At 33.7% G+C, this 19,767-nt stretch overlaps 2 protein-coding genes across 3 annotated transcripts; both read left to right on the top strand.

Moving 5' to 3' along the window:
* The first annotated feature begins 2,220 nt into the window (after positions 1–2,220).
* On the top strand, positions 2,221–6,769 carry LOC7471467 (inositol oxygenase 1). Its single transcript, XM_002311535.4, has 10 exons — positions 2,221–2,553; positions 2,682–2,799; positions 4,779–4,860; positions 5,029–5,233; positions 5,338–5,450; positions 5,569–5,691; positions 5,880–5,949; positions 6,041–6,119; positions 6,223–6,304; positions 6,503–6,769. Exons 1-10 carry the CDS (start codon positions 2,520–2,522, stop codon positions 6,527–6,529), a joined length of 933 nt encoding a protein of 310 aa, XP_002311571.4. The 5' UTR covers positions 2,221–2,519; the 3' UTR covers positions 6,530–6,769.
* Positions 6,770–10,599: 3,830 nt separating this feature from the next.
* LOC7471468 (aldo-keto reductase family 4 member C10) lies at positions 10,600–18,281 on the top strand. Of its 2 annotated transcripts, none has more exons than XM_024607702.2 (3): positions 10,600–11,744; positions 13,279–13,530; positions 16,778–17,121. In XM_024607702.2, the coding sequence occupies exons 1-3, from the start codon at positions 11,178–11,180 to the stop codon at positions 16,853–16,855; spliced, it is 897 nt and encodes a 298-aa protein (XP_024463470.2). In that variant the 5' UTR covers positions 10,600–11,177; the 3' UTR covers positions 16,856–17,121. The 2 variants fall into 2 exon arrangements, with proteins under 2 accessions (XP_024463470.2, XP_002311572.3); XM_002311536.4 differs by lacking the exon at positions 16,778–17,121 and adding an exon at positions 17,860–18,281 and having other exon boundaries at positions 10,612–11,744.
* Positions 18,282–19,767: the final 1,486 nt, after the last annotated feature.

Here is a 19,767-nt window from a genome sequence, read left to right on the forward strand (position 1 = left end):
CAATGAGATAATTTGAGCTTTAAATTGAACAAAAAAACAAAACAAAACAAATTGAAACTCAGAAGATGTGTTTTGATTTGATCTTGAGTTTTTATACTGGTAGAGTGTTTTATGGTTGAAGATGAAATTTGATATATATATATATATATATATATATATATGAAAACAAGTTGAAAGATGGGGTTTAGAGTAAATATAACCTTCTGATAACCGGAAATGTCCGAGAAATGTTGCAGGGGACGACGAGTCATCAGCACAAGCGAACTCTGCATCTCTTTTTAAAAAAGGCCAGGCATGATGGCTGTGCCTTCCAAGTCTATGCACAAATGTTCTTTCAAGCACAAGCACGACTGGTCTTGGCTCTTTTTATCCTCTTTCATTTTTTAAAAAAATTTAAATTTTACTTTTCCAAAACTTTCTAATGAAATCTAATTGTTCCTCCTCGGTGCAGAGAAGGCATCTACTATGAATTTTCATAAGATCTTTTTCCACACGTCAATTACTTTTTTACGTCTTTTGCTATAATCTATACACATAGTATTATTTCATAGTTACTTACATGACTTTTTAATAGTTGAGCTGCTCCTACATGGAATGTCAATTCTCTGTCAATCTTCACCACTCGACAATAAACTTGCATTACCATAAAATTGGATGCAAGTCATTTAAAAAAATTTATCCGCTGGCTTTACACTTGATAATAAAATCAGTATTTTATTCAAAATTGACAACCCTCAATCGAACTATTTTGTTGCTCGTAGGAGAATCATGTCTCGTGTTATCTTCATCTTCATGGCAATCTCCTATCAATCTCAAACACATGGGTAAAAAAGAGTGTTCCGTAATCTATCTCGAGTCAACCGAAATGATTTGACGACCTCGTTAAATTTATCAAGCATGTCGATATTAGCCCCCTACACTGTATGTTCATCAATTGAAGCTGAGTTTTCCGTGGATAATCTGATTCTAGACTCAATTCTATATATAACTGATGGAATTCTCCATCTGTGAATGCAATGATCCAATCTGACGATGATTTTGATTGTTTATCCGAAACAAAATGAGTCAATGTTTTATTAGTGCCATGATCGAATTCCCACCAGAAGGAGGTGTCATAGCGAATTGCAGGCACGGATATTTTCTTAAATCTTAGGCCATTTATATTCCACCTTACAGTGATTTCTTGAAAATAAAACCCAGTTAACACGTTGATTCTCTTCCTGAAATGTATGTCGAATACAAACCTGCGAGCTGCACTCTCGAACTAGCTCACAAAGCCGTGACGGACGGTACACTAGAGATTCATCGACCCTCATGAACGAACAATCATTAATAAGCTGACCACAATACTCCGAGTCCATCTCGAAATCCACCCACGTGCCTCTAGATTTATCACCTCGTGGGGGAGCAATTTCCAGCCCCAATGCAAAATAGCCCATAGCTCCGCCTCGAGACGAGCACCATTCTATGTGGCTATGTTTGGAGCGTCTTCCTAGAGCCAATCTATTCCTGAACCATTCATGATTTTCGCTAACCACATAAGCTTTGTCATCCTCCAATGTTAGTTTTTTTTTTTTTTTAAAAAAAAAAACACTGTTTTCAAGATTTTTAAAAATAAAAACCAAAATTAGAAAACAAAAATCATATTAAACATGGGCTAAATTATTATTATTATTATTATTAACCCAGGAGTCGGCTAACCCGTGTGATCCGTATCGGGTATAAAAAAATTAACATGGAATTGGTTAGATCGACTTGAGTTTGTGATCTGAGACTCACCGACGTAAATTACTAGTAGTTTTAAAGAGAGGAGGGACTTGGTGATAATAATGGTATCTATATATGTTACAAGATAAAACACGTAACTGCATGTACTAAACAATTAGCAATCCACATTTAAAATTAAAAAACAATGTAACTCCTTCCAGCCAGAAATCCCAGATAAATAAAAGCCAAAAACTGTAAAATCTAGGAGTGAGGTCATTGTCATTTGAGTAGATGCCACGTCAAGTAGGTCCTAATAAATAGTTCGAGCTTGCTTAACAACCGCTGATTAGAGACAAAAAGGCAGTGAGTCAGCCATGACAAAGAGAGAGATAAGACAGAACCACAAATATCTCGAAAAGCAGATGGATTTCTTGCTTGACAGCTAACACAGAATAAAAACAAAATACATTGTCAACCTGTCAGCCAGCTTGCACTGCATGGCTCTCTTTCTGATATAGATTTCGTGACAGACATAAGTAGATGTTATATTTTATTTGTAAACTAAGATTAAGATTTTCAGGGAAGGACTCCGTCCTTCCCAAGAAAATGTGGCAAGGACTTGCATCCTGGGCTAATCTCAGGGAAGGACTTTCCGGCTACTATAAATACTTACCACTTTTGCTAACCCAAAATGCACCGCATCTCCATTCCTCCTAATCCTCTACCTCTATCTATCCTCCTTTTCCTTCCCTGTTATACTTAGTTTCTCTGCTTTCTTTTCTTTGGCTTCTTCCTTCCCGATTCTGCTGCAGATGACTATCCTCTGTGAGCACCCTCCAGCTTTTGGTAGGTTTCCATTGTTTCTCTCTCTCTCTTTTTCATTAATTATCTTCAAGTTCATGTGTGCATAAGTATATATCTTGTTATTAATTGCGTTCCTGTTGATTAATTATTTCATTCACTTGAATGTCTAGGAGTTGAGCTCGAGGAGAAAAACAATATCCCAGTTGATCATGATGGCCAGGAAAATGAATTAGTGCTGGATGAAGGATTCGTTGTGCCCGACACCAACTCTTTTGGTCACACTTTTAGGTCTTCATCTAATTATTTCCTTTTCTTTTAATTAGTGAGATAAATATTTTTATTTTCATGCCATTTCGCGAGGCACCCAGGCAGTGGTGTCAGCTTTTTATTGCTATATATAATCATTTTCATTATTCCGGATGGGATTTGGTTCATGATGAGGAGGATAAATGGATTTTAAACTAGACAATAAAATTGTTTTTATTCCTCTCAACGACAAAAACTTGATTCATCTAAATAGATTTTTCGAATGTTTCCTATGAGCTGTCACTTGAGGACCTTCGAAGGAGTAAAGTACATGGTCGACGCCCTTAGCTTCGTAGTTTTTAATGGTTAATTATTCTGGTAATGCGAATTAAAACTATATTTTCTATTATTTAATAAATTCTGACAGGAAAATTTGTTATTCAAGACCGAACTAATCATCGAGCCAACCAGGTGACTGGTTAGATCATAGGTTAGTGCCAGCTCGAGACATGGCTACCAGATTCGATTCACAGTCCCCGATCAAATCACCTGATTATAGATCAACGTGTCGGAACAACATGTTAACTTATAATATGTCGATTATTATATTATAACTAAACTCTTTTATGTATGATGACAAAAAAAACTTAGTCAAGAAAAAACGCCAAGGCGATTTGATTTTTTCTTTTTCTTTTTTTTTTTCAAAGTCAATTCTTGACCTAGTTAATAGATAAGTTCAAGTCAATTAATTTCTTATTCTATCCAGATCCAAACCTGAATCAGATCGACTTAATGAATTTTATATCAATCCATCAACAAGCTGAGTGTGACAACCAGTCTCTATATGAAGTTAATCAGTAATAAATAGCAATTTAAATGTTTTATAAATTAGATCAATTCCTAATACAAAATCATTTACATTTAAATCCCACCCTGTAGGCCGGTAGACTTTGGTTTGGTTTGGGTTGTATTGAAGAAAAATAAATAAAATAAATAAGGAGAGCTGATTTAAGGTAAATCAATTCGGTGGTGGATCTGATTGAAATTAAAAAATAATTGATTTATTTATTTAAAATAATATTGATTTATTTTAAAAAATAAATCCCATAACCTGTTATATTCAGCATGATTTATACTATAAAAGATGTTTTAAAAGGAATAGAAGGTTTTTAAAGTAAATTAATTTTCTTTATTTTATACACACGCACGCACTTTCTTTATTCTAGTATTTAAGATTTAAAAATTATAGGTAGGCCAAGTTTTATTGTTCCCTAACAAATAATAATCATAACAATACTATTTTTATTAAATTAAATATTTTATTTTTTATGCTGGAAATGGAATATATTGTTATTGTATTTTTTAAACAAGGCAATGATAATTCCCTCAAAGCTAGTACTGTATCCACAGAATAACTATTGCTTTTTTATTTTGGCTTTATTGGAAGACTTCACTCCAAGTAGTGGATGAAGACCACGGTAAATAATTAATTTTAGTGAAAAATTTCTCAAAATAAAATCATTTATGCGATAATTTAATTTTTCTAAAAAAAATAAAAAAAATCTTGCTTCACTATTAATGGACTGTTGTAATAAATAACATACCATAAAGATATGATGAGTTGATGGGCCGATCCGCATGTATGCTGAGTCCAAATTAAAGTCTAGTTGATCCAACTAGACAGGCCTAAGCCGACAAGCCTTCCTCTCTTCCCATGATCAGGCTCCGTACAACCCATCAAACAATAAAACTTTTATTTAATTAACTATTCATTTAAATTTCAAATATTTATTGCAGCTACTAATATAAGAGGCTTGCCTCCTGGTAACGAGAGAAGAAGAAGAAGAAGAAGAAAACGACGTCGCTTCTTTTTATTTTTTGTTATTAGAAAACAACGTCGCTTTGTTTTTTACAAGTCTTAACTTTTTTTTTTCTTTTTTTTTTTTGTTTTCCTAGTATTAATTGTAGTGTCTCTTCCTTTATTATTTATAATGTCTAATAACTTGTGAATTATGAAACAGGGATTATGATATAGAAAGTGAACGTCAAAAGGGAGTGGAGGAATTTTATCGAACAAATCACATTAACCAGACTTACGGCTTTGTATGCTACTCTGCCTTGTATATTTTTCCAGCGGATGCTAGATATATTATAATTAACAATTTGCGAGCATCAAATTCTCCATTTGAGCAAAATTAATTGATGATATCCATGGACGTTCCTTTTCTCATTTATGTTTTTTTTTGGTTTCTCGTGATAATCAAAATGCAGGTAAAAAGGATGAGAGAGGAGTATGGGAAATTGAATAGGGTGGAGATGAGCATATGGGAATGCTGTGAACTCCTTAACGAATTTATAGATGAGAGTGATCCTGATTTGGATGAACCTCAAATTGAACATTTACTGCAGACTGCTGAAGCCATCAGAAAAGACTATCCCGACGAGGACTGGCTGCACTTGACTGGCCTTATCCATGGTACAAAAAATCATTGCTGCATAAGCTATAAAAATTTGAATACTTGTGCTGGCTTCGATTAATAATAGTCGCATCTGATTAACTTGCTTCTTGATGTATCTTAGATCTTGGAAAGGTTCTTCTCCATCCTGCTTTCGGGGAGCTTCCTCAATGGGCTGTTGTAGGTGACACATTTCCTGTAGGATGTGCCTTCGACGAGTCGATTGTTCATCACAAGGTCTGCTCTTGATCATCCGATCGATAGAAATTATATTTTCTTGCTGGTCCAACATGCTTCGTTAATTTTTTTTCTCCCCCTGCAAGTTTCTAATATAATCTGGGCATATTGGTATCAGTACTTCACGGAGAATCCAGACTGCAACAATTCTGCATACAACTCTAAATATGGAGTATATTCAGAAGGTTGCGGGCTTGACAGAGTGTTCATGTCATGGGGCCATGATGACTACATGTATCTGGTACTCATTTCTGACTTGGTTTTTCTTGTAACAATAAAAATCCTTTTCTACCTGCTTATAAAGAAAATAAAAAAGAAGGGAACGATCCTGTTCTTTCTAATTGTGATTCATCGAAGATTAAAAATTCAGACAAAAATCTCATTGAAGTTACAGGAATCTAATTTTCATTCGGGTATTGATCATTACAGGTAGCCAAAGAGAACAAGACCACTCTACCATCTGCAGGTCTTTTCATTATAAGATACCACTCTTTCTATAGTAAGTAGAAAAAAGATGGATTGCTTTTAAATGTGTTAATACTCTAATTTGTAGTACAATATTTAACCATCGAATATTGTCTTATTTGCAGCTTTACACAGGACTGGCGCATATAGACACTTGATGAATGAAGAAGATGTTGAGAATCTGAAATGGCTCAAAATATTCAAGTAAGAATCTTCGAGATGGATCCTGTTATTGGATTTTGTGATGTATAGGATTCTATTCGGCTATTCAAGGGATAAATATTCTGTTTTGTGCTGTAATATGCAGTAAATATGACCTTTACAGTAAAAGCAAGGTGCGGATTGATGTTGAGAAAGTGAAGCCATACTATCTCTCACTCATTGAAAAGGTAAACAACAGTTGTCGGTCAGAATAATTTTCTATGAGATTTATATGGGAAATTAACTAGTAAACGTTGGAAAAATTATCCCTTGAATTATTTAGTATAACATTTCTTCACAGCCAAACCGGGAGCCTGATTATCATGAAGTCTCTCTTAAATGCCAACTTTCTTGTTCTTGTCTGATCCTCCTATAATTCATTGCAGTACTTTCCTGCAAAGCTAAGGTGGTGAATCGGTCAGGAGCTGGATACAGGGCAGTGATCGTCCTGGCAGTAGTTTTGTTTTGTGTTTTTTTCCTGTTACGGGGCTGGTCTGCGTGGTTGGAGACTAGGTTACCGTTCCTTGGCTTTTAGTTCTTTGTAATAATCCGAAGCAGGTCATCTATATATATGTGATTGGCTTCCGGGAGAAATGGAACCCTACAGTTTAGTAATGGTATCTCCTTCGAGATTTCAATCTCGTTTTCTAAAATATCTATGCTTGAGGGTAATTCTATACATGCTTTGGCATCGATGCATAAGCTCAATTTAACCATGAGAATTGAGCATTGGCGTGGCAATTTCACTGGGTTAATCACGTATTCAATATCACTTAACCTGGCTGGATTGGAGTCGGAGCAAAAGATACAAGTTAAAAGGAAAATAATATTTATAAATACAAAAGATATATATACAATCATGCTAATATATAATTGATGATTTACTATATAAATTTATATTTTTAAATTACATGTATTAATTCTTAAACATGGTTTAGAGAGAATAAGATTATTGGTTGGATAAGTAAGATTTTCTACATGAATTTATTAGGATATGATTTTATAAAGTGTTATAAAAAATAAAAAGAAATATAGAAAAAATCAGGTTAATTAATAGGGCTACCTAACGAGTGAAAAAGACCCTTCACCTAGACCGATACGACTAATTGCCATCCCTTGGCATGACCCTCACTTTTAGCTAACGCTCGACCTCTACTCGTTTCCTCGACATCATCCCCGTCCTCGAAGTCCTGTCTCTTTACAAACATGCTTTGTTAGGGTGTAAGGAACAAGTTTTTTGATCGGAGGGGATACCGAGCAACGTGCTGTAGTAGCTCCCGAAAAAAAACAGACTCGACTCGAGAAGATACAATACATGATTGAAGTGTTTTTCTTCCAAGATTAACATTTCATAATTTGGTTTCCTCTCGTCGTGGGCAAAAGGAATAATTTTGTATGTTAGCTTGAGGAAATTGGATAGAGAATTCGTCAAGAGAAGAAAGCCAAAATGGACACCTTATACCGACTAAACACATGAGACAACATAAAATAGCACGCCGCCTCTTTGAAAATTTTACTTGAAATTAGAATTAGGTGGAACAGAAAGAATAATAGGGTGTTTGATTGTGATTTTCAATATGTTTTTTATTAAAATTTAAAAAAAAGTATTTTCAAAATTAAAAATATATATTATTTTAATATTTTTTAAATAATAACCGTGGAATCCAATTTAATGTCCATTGTGTTCTCCAGTCAAGGAATGCAGTTGTGGTTGAAGTTGCAATTTGCAAGCTGGGTAGGTCGTCGGTAGATTTTAATTTTAAGCCCACCACCCTAACTCTCTTGTTAGGTGTATTTATGTGTCTATGACCCTTCAGTTGATTTGATGTGAAGGTTTTTTTTTTTTTTTTTTTTAAAGGTTTGTTATTTCTCTGCACTTTTACGTTTTAATTGGATGCCGCCAGTATTTATGAGTTAATAATAACTGTTATTTAAACCAATTTATTACGTCATGTGGTGCTAAAAATAATTAGACAGTCATGGGCAAGCGTTCACCATCTTCTGTTTTTTTTTTAAAAAAAAACAAATGCCTTCAATTTCGCCAATTTTTCCATCTCGCCTCCTTTTATTTTCCTTTTTTCTCCCCCCCCCCCTCTCTAAATAAAAATATAATAAATTAGAAGAAAAAAAACATAAAATAATGAAAAGACTAAGCTATACAAAAAATATTATTATTTTTTAAATCATCAGGGCAAATTAATTATTATTTTTTTGGGCATAGAAAATGGGTTATGATCAACTCTTTTTTTTTTTTGGCATATATTTAGAGATGAGTGAAAAGATCATTCGATTTAGAGAGTGTTTGGTAGTATAATAGCGATTGTTTTTCAAATAATTTTTCATGCCGAAATATATGTTAATGATATTTTTTTATTTTTAAAAAATTATTTTTGACATCAACACATCAAAACGATCCAAAACATACAAACCATATTAAATTTTAACAAAAAAAAATTGAAATTTTTGGAAACGCATTCTTAGTTTTTGATTTAATTTATTTGTTTTTCTGAACTAAAATCAAATCACACTTATACAAGACTAGATTATATAAATTATATGTTCAAGTAAAACATTTCCAATTCAAGATTTATCGTTTTTTATTTATTTATTTTCATTTTAAACATGGTTAAATTGAAAATAAACACCTAAATGGAATAAAAGGAATTTGAATGTATATTTATAAATACTCCTCGGTCATGGCTTAATTGAATATTTATAAATCTAGGTATGATTCATCCCATATCGATTCCCTTTGGTATCACAATTTTTTCATTTAATCTATTTTAAAATAAAAATAAAAATCACACGTAAAAGAGAGGAGAGTGGTCTGACAGGCAATGCAGAAAATGCCTTTATGTATATAGTTTTGTCTCGAGCATAGCTGTTTATTTATTGAACATTTCTTTCTCTTGCATTCTTGCCACTGCACATTGATTTCTCATCACAGTTCAGCATGTTGTAGGGTTTTACCTTCTTATTTCTTCTTAGGCGTGTTTTGGCGCAGTTGGTTTGCTCTGGTGCTCTTTCCCGGTGCCGTCTTTGACCACCACGACCAAATCTCCGTTTTATAAGATATTATTTTTTTAATAGTATTATTTTTTAATCTGTATTTTTATTTTTATTTTATATTTTAATATTTAGTTTATTAGAAATTAAGTTTAATGATTTATTATGTTTTTTTTATATATGGTTAGCTCGGTCTTGTAATTCTTGTCGTGGGCTTGACAGATTAACCCAAGTTTTTTTTTTGTTTTTTTAATTAACATTTAAAAAACAGAAAGTATCCTTCAACATTGATTTGATTGATAATTAGATTTAATGATTTATTTTAGTTTATTTTCTATAAAGTTATCTTGGTCTCATGGCTCGAGTTATGGATTTGACGGGTTAATCCAATTGACTCAAGTTTTTTTGTCTATTTTAATTGATATTTTTTTAATTTCATCTTTCAGCATTGAGTTGATTATGAATCAGACTTTATGATTTATTTTTGTTTATTTTTTTATGAAGTTATCCCGATCTTATGAATCGGGTCACGTTTTTTGCGAGTTAACCCGTGTAGATTGAGGTCATTTTATTGTGTCTTGTCTTTAGATTGAATTTTTTTCAATATCAATCTTTAATAATGAATTTATTGAAAATTTAAACTTCATAATTTGTTTTTATTTACTTTTTATAAGGTCATTACAATCTCACAACCTTGGTTACGGGTTCAGCAAGTTAAGCTGAGTTAACTCGGATTATTTTTTTGTTAATTTTCTACAAATTTATTTCGATCCCATGACCTGAGTTACGAATTTGACATGATAACTTAGATTTTTTTTTCAACTCTACCCTTCAATATTTAGTTGATTTGAGATTAAAATTCATAATTTTTTTTTCGTTTTGCTTTCTATAAATTTATCATAATCTCATCACCTAAGTCACGAGATTGACGAGTTAGCTTGGGTTAACTTGAGTCATTTTTATTTTTTAATTTTCATTTCATCTTGTAATATTGGGATTGTTTATCCCGAGTCGTAGGTTAGTTCTTGTTTTTTGTTTTTTTATATATATTTTTTAATTTTATCATTTTAACATCTAGTTGATTTGGAATCGTTCTTAATATATATTTTTTATAAGGTTGGTAATTGACCTTCTTGTTCTGTTTTAATTTGCTTTGTTTTATGTGGAGTTATCCTAATAAGATGATCCAGGTTGCAGTTTTAACAGATTAACCCGAGCTTATTTAGGTTTTTTTTGTTTTTTTAATTAATTTTTTTATTTCAATGTTGATTTAATTAAAAATTAGTTTTCATATTTGATTTTGATTTATTTTTTATATACTTATTTTATTTTTATAATCCAAATCATATAATGAAATATATTTTCATCTAAATCTTTTTTAAAAACATGTCATACTGCAATTTTTTTTACTCAAGCAACATTTTTAACAGTTTTCAAATCATCTTTAAACTCGTCTGGTTCACTCTACCACAAATTTTTTTTCCCACTGAAAATACATTAATAACTTCTAAGTATTTTTTCACTTCAAGAAAAGTGATCTAACCCGCAACACATTGCGAACAATGATCTAGTTTTGCTAACTATTTTACAAAGGCATCTATCCATCCAACTAGTCTTTATTTATTAATATTGTTCCAGTCTTTGCAATTTCGTGTCGGAATTAGCGTGTTCTGAATTGAATTTCCTTTTCTTTTAAGTTTTAACCGGTAAACGGACGAAAACTCTCACTTGGATAAATTGACAAACAGGAGGTGGGCTTTATTTTAGTCTACTTCTCTTCTCTTTTCTTGGATCGAGAATGGTTTGTTGTTCTTCTTCTTTTAATGATTCGGATCCCATTTCAATTGGGTTTTCTTTCTTGTACTAGTTGATTGATGGGTTCCTGCTTGACTCTTGTATTTCATTTCCATTAGGATTTTGGATTTAACACTCTCTCTAGTTGCTATTTGCTGTATTCTTGGTTTTGGATTGAGTTATTGCATCTTTGCAAATTCTGGTTTCTGGGTTTTAGGAATCCGTCGTGAACACTTTGCTGACTGAAATAAGATTTAAGAAATGAAAGGGAAAACTGGGGCACCAGGAAGTCACTTTGTGTTGAACACAGGAGCCAAAATCCCTGCCATTGGACTTGGAACTTGGCAGAGTGGTGGAGACCTCTGTGTCGAAGCCGTGAAAACTGCCTTGTCTGTTGGTTACCGTCATATAGACTGTGCACATCTTTATGGGAATGAGATTGAAGTTGGGGAAGCCCTGAGCGAAGCATTTAATGCTTCGCTGAAGAGGGAGGATGTTTTCTTGACTTCTAAGCTCTACTGCACTATGAATTCCCTTAATAAGATTGAGAACTATGTGAGGGTTTCGCTAAAGAATCTTGGAGTCTCCTATTTGGATCTTTATTTGATGCATTGGCCTGATAGCTCGGCTTTTGGTGACGCAACCGATCCTCCTTCGAAGTCGGGGAGTGAATACAGGCAGTTTTTGAATCGATTGAAGCAAGCATGGAAAGCCATGGAAGGTCTTGTTGACTTGGGTCTTGTCAGAGCTATTGGTGTCAGCAATTTCAGTGTCCAGCAGATCAAAGAGTTGCTGAAATTTGCAAAAGTTGTGCCTGCGGTCAATCAGGTTGGGCCATCATCCTTATTGACTTTTGTTATCCATTTGAACAGATTTACATTTCAGGTTGTTCCTTTATTGATTTAGACAAAAGTGTGCTGTTAAATTAAATGTACAAGGTATAAGGTCCGACATCTATCTTCAAATAGCAGATTCGTGTATAACTCCTTCCACCACAGAGAATCATTTTCTTAGATCTAAAGATGGCCTGAAATGTGACTTTCCAAAACCAGCACAACCATCCGATGCTTCTTTCTTTTGAGGCTGACCTTACACTTAAAACTTGAAACAGTCTGTTTCCTCTTCTGGACTTCTTTGAACCATCAATATAACATAGTTCATTGTCTCGAGGCATTGAATTTGTTTTAAGCAAGCAGAAGAAAGGAGAAACTAGTTGAAGATGCATCAATAAGAAATTTTATTCATCTAGTTCTGTGGCTGCTGGCAAGTATATACGCTTTCATGGCTTATCTGTGACTATACGTTGGAAACAAATCAAAGGAAGTCATTTAATCTGTTTTTTTTTTCCCATTACAGTTTGTGCGGGATGTAATTGGTAGATCTCTGTCGCAAATCTAATTTCATATCTGCACATCTAATTTTGACTTGTTATATGCATGCTGTTCCTTAAAAATTTTCTGGTTAAAATGCGTGAATATAAGAGTTAATACTTAGATTCAGCGCATCTTCTCCTTGCAAGTGAAATATTAATTTATGAGAAGTTAGAAGAGGCAATGATGCTTACAATAAATATACAAGGAGATAGAAAGAGTGGAGGAAAGGATTTGTCTAGGAGCCCAAACTTCATAACAAGTGAGAATGGCAGTTAGTGTATGAAGAGTATAGAGAAATTCTTGAGTGATTTTACGTGGTAGAATGATAATTAATTAGGATGAATGATTTAGCTGTTGATGTATCAGTTACTTTGCATATAATATTACAATAAGATAATTCAGAGAATCTAGTCATATAGAACGAGCCCAAAAGGTCACTTACTGAAAATGAGGGGATTCATGATGGAATGGAGGTGGCTTCAACATACAAGAAAGCTTTAAGGTTGGCATATTATATGGTGAAAAGTAGCTCTAGTTTAGAGACAAATAAAAGAGTAACATGTTTCATGAATGACACATGGTTGAGATTTGAACATTCTTAAGGTCAAGAAGAGCGTGCTTTGAGCCTGCCATGATGGTTTTCCCCAAGACATCTGATCCTCATTAAATGAAATTTCATTCTAGTATCCTGCCACAGATCTCTAATTGACTCAATTTGTTGCGTGTTATGAGATGAAAACAGTGAATGTTTTCAACAAAATAACTTTTACATGTACGTATACACATTTATAATTATGATTGCCATCAAAAGGATTAAACAGGTTCTTTTTTTCTTTTTGTTCTTATTCCTAAAAATTTTCTTCATTATTTCCAAACTATTTTATTTAACACCTGCATGTTTTCAAACCAGTGTGATATAATGACATTGTCATTGAAATATAGATTTTTCATGAATGTGAGTTTCTTGATTGATTTATTCGTTATATTAGGTTGAGTTGCATCCTTTTTGGAGGCAAGAAGAAGTGGTAAAGTTCTGTCAATCAAAGGGTATTCATGTGTCTGCTCACACACCTTTAGGGGTTCCCACTTGGAGCCCTGGACCATCTGATAGTGGATCAGGGGAAGATGAACCTGGCACTCCTCGCATATCATTTAGGAGGTCAAGATCAGTACACGGGCCCATGCTGAAATTGTGTGTCGTTTCAGAGATAGCAGAAAGCCACAAAAAGACTCCCGAACAGGTAACTTTTGCTCTGTTATGCATCTCCTTTTCTTATATCTGCCGTGCTACTTCCTTTTCCCCTACATGTTATGTTGAATATTTTTTGCTGTTGCCATGCTTGCCTTGACCCTGCATGTTATGTTGAATTTTTTTTCTTGTTACCTTGGTTGCCTCAAATAGCCAGTCACTTGTATACAGTTGCAATTTTCTTGTTTCTGGATATCAGCTCATCTGCAGTGCTAATATTTTTATTACTGGTAGAACACCTGGATATATTGACTAAGAATATGTGTGCTTATCTGAATGTCAATGTTAAGGGCATTGATTTAAAAACTAGGGCAAACACCATACTTATAATTGGTTCCTGAAACTAGAGAAAAACATGGTGACAGAAATTTGTCATAGCTGCATAATAGCGAGGACTTCATTTGCTTTGGATTGTTAAGAGGATACACTTAAGACCAACTTAATTGTGCGAAATATGAATCCACTCACCAACTATATAGCATGAATTGCATGGATCTTAAAAGTGAGTATGCGATCACTTCCTCACAAAATAAGTCCTAGAGGAAAATTTGTGCACCACACAATATGGCAACATGACTAAAGGATCATTACTTAAGACCAACTAACAAACTACCATACAGTTAATAATGGTGCTTGCATTCATTTTGCTGTATATGTCTAGCAGACATGTGGCTTGTCCAGTACCTTTACCAGTCACAAAAGCTTCAAGGGTCAGTGGGTATTGTCCTTGTACATGCATTTGCATTCCATTCTATTTAGATGCTTCTAAAACTTCCCGGATGTTCCATTTGCTGTGATAAAATTTAAAGCTACCTAGTTTTTTTTCCGTATCCATCAAGGTTGTATGAAATGGAAAGTATATCACACATGGTCATTTGAAGGTCACATCTCATTTTAGTTTGTTCTGGAAGTTGCCTGAACTTGAATGGATCAAAACAACCTAAATATGAAGCATTATTCATAGATAGAGCGAATGGTCCTTTAACATCCACATAGGTTTGAATGCCAAACTAGGCTGAAGTCATATTGACAAATAAAAAGGTGGATTCGGAAATATAATGATTCTCATACAAGCAGTGGTAACTAATATTCTGGAGATCCCCAGTACATGGATAAGCTTCACATGGTTCTTTTCTGTTCAGGAGTGTGGACTTATTCTCATCCTCTAGTATATGGATCAAAGTTCTCAAATGTCATTGTGGTCATCGGGCATGCATAGGAAAAGCTACCATTTAGAGTCATCAATGATATTCCATCATAATCTCAAAACAGTAGTCATCCATGATATTCCATCATAATCTCAAAACAGCGTGAATGCTTTATGGCAAGGTTAATTTGTCATTTGTCAAACAAACTTGGTATCTGTCATGGCATTAAAGGTTACTAGGATTAATGATTGAATTCATTTGATAGTTGATGTAGGATTTAGATTAGAGATTTGACCTATTATTTGAAATATCCCCTTGTTTGGTCTGATTAGTGATTTCACAAAACAAGAATATACAGGATTAGTCAACGGGTCCTTCATTTGTGGAAACCTGATTATAGAGGACCTGAACCAGCTGAACAGAAGCTCTAAAAATCTGGTTTAATTTCTGAAGAGCAGCGGGATTAGATATGAGAAATTAAACTTGATCTTACTATCTTAATAAAGCCATGAAATGTTAAAATTTGCTTTCCAGTAACCTTGAAACTGCAACTGCAGATATTTCTGCCTTAGCAATTGAAGAAAAAATGTTGTGTAGGACAAGAAATACAAAGAGAAAGAAGCAAGAAAACCTAAATCGGTAAGTGAAATGCAATCAAGGACCAATTAGATTCCATTAGTTATTTAATTTATTGTTTTTCAGGGACTTATCAGACCTTTCTATTCTTTTAAGTTTCCTATTTTGTTTGGGATTATGTTAGGGTTTGCTGCCAGCATAAGTGCATCTACGACTTTGTTTTGGATCTACTATTTTGTGATGATTGATTATCAAACTGAGAATTCGAGACTACCATTGTTTTTCTTTCTTGTGGATTCTATGAAGGCCCTAGTGGGTCTCTAAGGTTTTATTTGGCATTTCCACTATTATTTTATTACCCTTTTCGACATCAATGTGCTCGAGAACAATTCTGAAGCACAAAGTGAAGTGCATTTGTTGGAAACTTGTAGTTGAAGCCAATGTCTTCACTGCTGAAAAATGCATACTATTAGTCCAATTTATGGTGGTTTGGTTTTTGGTCTCAATATTGCTTTATCCTAAGGAAGAAAAAAGGATAAGTAAAGTCAGGAATTATTTGTGCCTTGTGTGAATTGATGGGAGCAAAAAGGAAGTCATTTACCCTTGTTTGGTTGGAAAGTTTAAGCACAAATATCTAAATATGTTCTGCACTATAGGAGGATGCATGGAATTCTAAGGTTGATAGTAATTGAAAAAAAAAGAAGCCAAGTTGTATTCTAGTTTCTAAGGTTGATTGTAATTAAAAAAAAAACCCAACTAAGTTGTGTTTCCAATTTCCTCCCCTCCTTAACAGTCAACTTGGGATTTTGGCTTCTTTCATTGATTGGAGGGAACTGACAGTTACAGTTAAGGAAAACCCTCCAATCTCTTTCAGTGTCCTTCCTTTTCCCTCATTAAAAGTCTACCAAACAAGCTTGAAAGGTTCATTTCTCTCTATTTGTTCCTTTCATGTTGAACCCACTGATGGAAACATAGTGAAAATCATTATGGACTGCAATCAAACATATTTATGTCACAATCAATCTAATGTGCTTGAATAGAAAATTAGAAATTGAAAATTCTCTAAAAGCTATCTATGTTTTTTTTTTTGTCACCCTAGCATCACTAGGGTCAATGGTTCCTGTTGTTGTAGTGTGTTCAAGAAAATTTTACGATCATTTGGATCATTAAAGTTATATCTCTGCAAACTATTTGATGTTCCTAAAAATTATGCTTATCATTTGGAACCTTTTTGCAATACTAAGTCACTTTATTTCTGTCTTGGTCATCTGTAAGTCAAGGGTGGTTAAAGCAACTATCGTTTGATTCATGGAGCTCAAAAGTGTAATTTGGGTGCCTGCTGATGATCTCAAGTATTCATTTCGGTTTTATTTTCTGTGTGTCATTTCTAATTGACATCTGTTTCATGTTTTGAAGAGGGTAGTAACAGCAAGTTGTTATAAATCTCACTAGTGACCATCTAAACTAGTTGAAGTTCAGTTTTGAAAGTTAATATAAGCATTTAGTTCTTTTCAGTTGGCAGGATATGGAAACTTTAAAGCTGTCGCTATAATGGTCTGCTTTTTGGAGAAGCTCATAGAAAAAACAAATTGAGAGTTATTTGCTGCTGAAGATAAGCTAACGACTGAAAGATTCTTCTTTTATAATCTTAGTTCGGGCTATTTTATTTGTTTTTATTAGATCATGATTTTCTTTCAATAACTAATTTGTGCATGCATTAGGCTTTTGCTTTTTAGCATGGTGGCTCTTTTCTGATACCGTTGATATGTTGAAATTTCTTCTTCTTTTTTTTGTTTCAGAAACAATTAAAATATTATGCTCCTTGGACAACCTTGCCTGGCAGTGTTTTTTTTCTCCCCACAGTAATGACTCATGTTATGGCGTGTTTTAGAGGGTATTTGAGAGTATGGTAGTAGTTGCTTTTTGAAGTGTTTTTCGCTGGGAAAAACATTAAAATAATGTTTTTCTCCTTTTTAAAATTCACTTTTGATATCAAAACATCAAAATGATCTAAAAAATCTATAAAAAAAAAAAAATTGAAGCAAAAAAAAATTCAAATTTAACAAAAAACAGGTTGAAACTCACTCCCAATTAGTCAGCATTTTTCTGCTAATGTCATCCTATTATTTCATTTACTGCCTTCTCCTTTGCATTTTCAGACTTTCTTTTGTATTTTCCAAATTCTTCTCTGGTACAGAAAGCTGTATTTTGTTGCAAATCCAACTTGCTTGACAGATTTATTCCCAAAGCAACGGGAGGATTTTTAAATTAATGTTTTTTTTTCCTTCTCACCCTCTGATTTTCTAACTTTAGGCGATGTGTTCACAAAAACACACACTAATGCCCCTGGTGACATATGGAATCTGACCCTAAAACATCAACTGGCCACTGCAAAATGGGAATCTCCTACCAGATTTTTGCTAAACCAAGAAAATGGGCCTGCCTGATGAGAAAGCAGACTCTGAACCTAGAGCTCAAATAATATCAACATGCTTTTTTAACTTTTAAATATGATTTTACGTTTCATCAAAGAGTTAAACGAAAAATATTGCATTCCTACTTGTAGCTTGACAGGTTGATTGTCTTATCTGTTGTAGGTTATTCTACGGTGGGGAATGCAGAGAGGTACCAGTGTCCTACCCTGTAGCCTTAAGCCAGATCGCATAATGAAAAACATAGACATTTTTAGTTGGTCTCTGTCTGATGACGAGTGGAACCGCTTGAATAAGATTGAGCCACAGGTATGTTTATTTGGAAATGGCCCTCTAAATAATCTATCAGACACTGGCTACATGTTTGGTAGTGGTCCCCTTCAAGCTGTGCGTGAGATAGAAGACGATATGGAGTCCAATGCCTGATATTTGATATTATTTTCTTGAGATAGTGTGCCGTATATGTTAAAAGATGCCATCATTTTATGAGTGCTCACTGTTTGTGAGATTTTAATTTCGTGGATGCCGAATAGGAAGTCTAAAGTGACATTCTTATTGATTGAAATCAAATTCTTTTCCTTTGTAAATATGGGTGTTTCATATCTTTCCATAAGGTTGTATGCTTGAATGCAATCATCAAGAAGTGTTACTCTCAATGAATCTCCAGAACAAGTCACTCTGTAAAGTTCTAATTTAAACTGCAAAGTAAACCCAGCAAATGATGGCTGTTACATAATACGCTGAAATATAGAGAATCTACCACATGATTTATTTCTGAAAGTTGCGTAAGATGATCAGGTATTTGTGTTGTCCTTATGTTTTGTGATTGCTTTTATTTAAAAGAAAAAAGAAAAGAAATCCTGGTTATGGAAATGCTTATAAAACTTGGTTATGGCCTTTCAGCATCACTTTTTTCTATTTACTTGTCAGTTCTTGGACTTAATTTTTCATTTGAATATTCCTCATCAATTTTTTGTTAAGATACATACTTTTTTTATTCAGAATTGAGATGTGTATTTCGCACTTCCCAACAGGAAGTGATCTTTTCTTTTAAAGTTTACTTTGTGGGATATCCATAAACTACTACTACTTTTGTGGGATTCGGAGCAAAACCTTTTCTGTTCCATGCTGCACTATTCATTAATCTCAGCATATTTTTTCTATTTCCAATTAGATTTAGTTGGTTGGATTGGTTTGCTTCCCAGTCTGGAATCTACTTGGAACTTGGTTTATTGATCTCGCGTTGAAGGTCCATGTACATTTTCTATCTTCGTGTTGGGTCTTTCAGTTTCTGGAGTCCACTACGGAAATGGATTGTTTATTTATTCTCCCCCTTCTTCCTCTTTGTCCGTTTCTCTGTCTCTGTCTCTCTCTCTCTCTCTCTCTGTTTTTTTTTTTTTTTTTTGAGAGAGATAGCACCGCACCCGGACCCAGAAAGAACTACCAAAAGGGGTGAAGATTTCCCATTTAACTTCATCACCCATCATTTAAACCAAAAAGAATGGGCCTTCCTGCACCATAGATACGAGTTCTTGACATAATTTTTAGCAAATAATGCAATAATATTCAATGGGGCTTGTGATCTTTGAATTTCTGACAAGAAGTTGAAACCAGTGATTCACTGCATTCCGTTTGCAATCTACTACTCTTGTATAGCATAAAGTTTAGAATTGAGATTGAACTTGTTTTGTATTAAAATTTGAAAATTTTTTTGTTTTAATTTTTTTTGGATGTATTAATATTAAAAATAAATTTAAAAAAATAAAAAAATATACTGAAACACACTCACAATGAAAATCCTCTTTATTCCTTCCAGGACGCGAGTCAATGCTACAACTGTCAGTTTATTCTGACAAGTTGTCATCATCCATGTTCAAATTTTCTTTCTTGTTGAAATCTTCGCAGATGCCCAGACATCACATTTTCACACATACATCCGCGTTCGTGATCCTAAGCATTTACTTTTAATGAATTGAAATTATTGGATTAAATAATTGGATACTTTAGATTAAGGTACACGTTCAATGACTTTGATGTTTCGGATCAATTCACATTAAACCCTAAATGTTTGAA

This window comes from Populus trichocarpa, chromosome 8, assembly GCF_000002775.5.
Source record: "Populus trichocarpa isolate Nisqually-1 chromosome 8, P.trichocarpa_v4.1, whole genome shotgun sequence".
In the NCBI taxonomy this organism is placed as follows: Eukaryota; Viridiplantae; Streptophyta; class Magnoliopsida; order Malpighiales; family Salicaceae; genus Populus; species Populus trichocarpa.

Coding starts and splice junctions, on each gene's coding strand:
- LOC7471467 (XM_002311535.4), top strand. CDS start 2,520: ATGACTATCCTCTGTGAGCACCCTCCAGCTTTTG. Junction 2,800..4,778: donor TCTTTTGGTCACACTTTTAG/GTCTTCATCTAA, acceptor ATTATGAAACAG/GGATTATGATATAGAAAGTG. Junction 5,234..5,337: donor CTTGACTGGCCTTATCCATG/GTACAAAAAATC, acceptor GATGTATCTTAG/ATCTTGGAAAGGTTCTTCTC.
- LOC7471468 (XM_002311536.4), top strand. CDS start 11,178: ATGAAAGGGAAAACTGGGGCACCAGGAAGTCACTTTGTGTTGAACACA. Junction 11,745..13,278: donor TTGTGCCTGCGGTCAATCAG/GTTGGGCCATCA, acceptor TCGTTATATTAG/GTTGAGTTGCATCCTTTTTG. Junction 13,531..17,859: donor ACAAAAAGACTCCCGAACAG/GTAACTTTTGCT, acceptor TATCTGTTGTAG/GTTATTCTACGGTGGGGAAT.